Here is a 3,212-nt window from a genome sequence, read left to right as displayed (position 1 = left end):
GCTGCAGCCCCCGGCGGGCCCCGCTGCCTCCCGTGCCCGGGACGGGCATTCCCGAGGGAATTAGTCAGGGTCGGTAACCGGGTTCGTGCAGGGAGTGTCTGTCCCGGCGGCTCCGAGGGTGCTGCGGGCCGGAGCAGCCCCGGGCTGCGGCAGAGCGGTACCGAGGCGCCTCCATGCGATGCAGCTTTTGCCCCGAGAATTCGCTGTGAGCTCCGAACTCCACGGGTCCGTGTGACTGCGGGTGTTCTGCTCCCGTGCTCTGTGCTCAGCCCGCGTGCGGCTCCATGCGAGCCCCGTGCTGTCGAGCGTCGCGGAGTTCCCCCGGACGCAGCCGTCAGCGTCACGGGGGTGGCTGGGTTGTGAGGGAGCGCGGCTGCCCCACAGCAGGGCCCGTGGTCCCACTGCCTTCACGTTTCCAGCCCAGTTGCCTGTCGCGGTTGCAGCCCGTGTTCCAGCCGTGCATTGGGTAAAACCTGCTGGATTCTCTCGGTCAGGCATGCGGTGCGGGCTGGGAGGGCCTGAGGCGAGGGCACGGTCACCGGCGGGCAGTGGGTTGTGCAGAAACAAACGTCTGCCGCTGGCAGACGCGTCCCCACGGGGGGTCTGCCCGCTGCAGAGCTCTAAACTGGCTCCTGGTCCTCACCAAGGGAAAACAAATATCTACTTTCACGCTTTTGTCCTTGGTTCATTCATTCCAGGTGCTCTGCTGCCCACCTGGCAGCATCTGGGGAGTTGGAAGTGAGCTTTTCCAGGTCACCTAGTTAGTGGGTAACACGCTTAAAACCGCCTCCTTTCCTCATGTAAGTTCAGATTTGGTTTAAATAAGCTTCTTGTTTGTTGTCGTCAGGCCCTGGTGTGTAAAATGCGGCTCTGCAGAGTTGCCGCAGCCTGACCAGCTCCTGCGCTTGCTGTGGCAGTTGAGATTCACCTTTCCCTCCGCTGGCTTGGGCCGACCTGCGGACAAGCTTCCACCTGAGGTTTATGTAGCAGCCAAGCTGACTTCATGGCTTTGGGCCTCTTTGTTCTGCCCCGTAACGCAGTGCTGCCTCAGACGTGGCCGTCGCTCGCTCGGTTTCTTTGCCAATCGCCTTGGGACCCGGGGCCTGCCAGGGGCCTGAGCGCCCGTTGCTGCCAGAGGGACACGCGGAGGGACCTGCACTCTACGGCTGGAGGGAGCTGCCTGGGAGAGCCCGCGGCTCCTCCAGTGATGGAGCAGAGCCAGGAGCTGCCCCGCAGCCCTGCCCAGGCTGCCACGGGATGAGGGAACGCGTGTGGCGCTGCGTGGGTCGGGGGCAGCCGCGTGGCTCCGTGGCTGATCCTGGAGCAGGCGCTGGTCCCCGCCGGGCGCGCGGCACCTCTGGGGTGGCCGTTGAGCTTCTGGGGCGCGGAGCGAAGCAGAAATGTGTGGAGCTGAGGTGGCCTTAGTGACTTCTGAAATGTAGTGGCTCGGAAACAAAACTGGGGGCTCTGTTGCTGCCTCTTCATTTCCAGTCTTCATGATGGTGAATTACAAGCTTCAGTAAAATTCAGCTTTTCCTAATCTCAGTATCTGGGCTATGTCCTTATGGGCTGTGGCTTTGGATTGCACCTGGTCTAGTAAAGATTTAAGGGGAGGGGAAAAAAAAGTCCAGCACAATGAAACTGCGATCATCTCCGGAATCCCTGCATTCATACAGGCGATTCTCCCCTATGAAATGGATTGGGGTCTGGATTATTTTTAAATAGCCGCCCCACTGACTCAGCCCCGACAAAAAGTCCCACGGTTTCCCTTGAGTCCTTCCCTTGAGTGCCTGTAAACGTGCGCCCTGCATGTGGTGACTAGGAAATCCTGCTTGGTTTTGCCACCTGTGGCACCTTTCTGAAATCCTGATGGGCACTTTTGTCGGTGCTTTTCCTGAGCTGTCAGTAACGTTTTGAGAAGTGCCTTGACTGCCGGGAGCGGTTGTGTTGGGGAGCCGCCAGCGCGGCGTTGGCAGCGCTGATAGACGCGGGTGCGTTTCTCCCTCCCCTCCTCAGGAGCTCTTTGCGGAGTTTGGGACCTTGAAGAAGGCAGCTGTGCACTATGACAGATCCGGCCGCAGCCTAGGGACGGCGGACGTGCATTTCGAGAGGAAGGCAGATGCTCTGAAGGCGATGAAGCAGTACAACGGAGTCCCCTTGGACGGTGAGTGCGCGGCTGCCTCCGCAGCCCGGCTGGCGGGGGCCCGGTCCCGCCCTGCTCACGGGCTGCTCTTCCCCCAGGGCGCCCCATGAACATTCAGCTGGTCACGTCACAGATCGACACACAGAGGAGACCAGCACAGAGGTGAGCTGCCGCGCGTGCGGGGCGGGAACACGCCTGGCCCCTCTCCGTGCAGGAACCGTGGACCCACCTCCCATTCGGGCGCCTGCCGGGGGTGACTGGGACGCACTAAACCAGTTGCTCTTTAAACATGGCAGTGTAAACAGAGGTGGCATGACCAGAAACCGTGGTGGTTCGGGAGGATTTGGTGGTGGAGGAGGCAACAGGCGAGGTACTCGTGGCGGGAACAGAGGGAGAGGCAGAGGAGCTGGAAGAACTTCCAAACAGCAGCTCTCCGCAGAAGAGTTAGATGCACAGCTGGATGCTTATAATGCCAGGGTAGGTGTCGGCGCTGCCCACGCGCTGCCCGCGGCCTCTCGCTCTGGGAGGAGCCGGCAGGGGAGAGAAACCGTTTTCCCAGTCGTGGGTCTGAAGCAGTGTCGCTCGGGAGCCGAGCAGTGCCCGCTCCAGGAGTCAGTTTTACTTCCCAGAACGCTGTTGGCTGCCAGGACTCGGCCCTTTTGCCGCTCCCCAGCTGGCGGGGCTGGTGCGGGGCAGGCTTCTCCGCGTGACAAAACCCACAGAGATAACAGGCTGCAGGAATTAAAGCAAAAAACCCGTGTGTGGTAACCACACGGGTCGCTGAGGGAGGGAGGTCAGCGGCGCTGTGGCGGAGCCGCGCGGGCTGTTCGCCACCTTCGGAACGCTCGGGCCTCCGCTGTGGCCGCTTAAAGTCTCAGCAGAGAACCGGGGGCGTCCGTGGCAACGGCGGAGTTGGTGGTGTGGGGACGGGGCAGAACTGGGGCGAGAGTGTGGAAGGAGGGGGGTAAGCAGAATTCCGGGACAAAACGCTGGGGGAATGTCCGGTGTGTTCTCTCTGGCCCTGGGGATGTGTCAGACCCGTGACTGTGCGAGGCCTGGCTGGGGGGGT

The 3,212-nt window shown here is 61.7% G+C and overlaps 2 protein-coding genes across 2 annotated transcripts in view; both read left to right on the top strand.

The window, feature by feature from the left end:
* ALYREF (Aly/REF export factor) overlaps positions 1–3,212 on the top strand; it is a 12,408-nt gene that overhangs the window by 2,444 nt on the left and 6,752 nt on the right. The window contains exons 3-5 of the mRNA XM_026861326.1: positions 1,956–2,164; positions 2,242–2,305; positions 2,440–2,620. Coding sequence (XP_026717127.1) covers positions 1,956–2,164; positions 2,242–2,305; positions 2,440–2,620 — 454 coding nt within the window. The remainder of the gene's footprint in view (positions 1–1,955; positions 2,165–2,241; positions 2,306–2,439; positions 2,621–3,212) is intronic.
* The window catches only part of ARHGDIA (Rho GDP dissociation inhibitor alpha), an 11,048-nt gene continuing 8,218 nt past the window's right edge, over positions 383–3,212 (top strand). The window contains exon 1 of the mRNA XM_026861013.1: positions 383–392. The gene's annotated coding sequence lies outside the window, so the exon portion shown is untranslated. The remainder of the gene's footprint in view (positions 393–3,212) is intronic.

The sequence above is a fragment of the Athene cunicularia genome (genome assembly GCF_003259725.1).
Source record: "Athene cunicularia isolate RWA chromosome 18 unlocalized genomic scaffold, athCun1 chr18_part1, whole genome shotgun sequence".
Taxonomy (NCBI): Eukaryota; Metazoa; Chordata; class Aves; order Strigiformes; family Strigidae; genus Athene; species Athene cunicularia.
The sequence above is the reverse complement of the archived record's forward strand: the minus strand, read 5'-3'. Positions and strand labels throughout refer to the sequence as shown.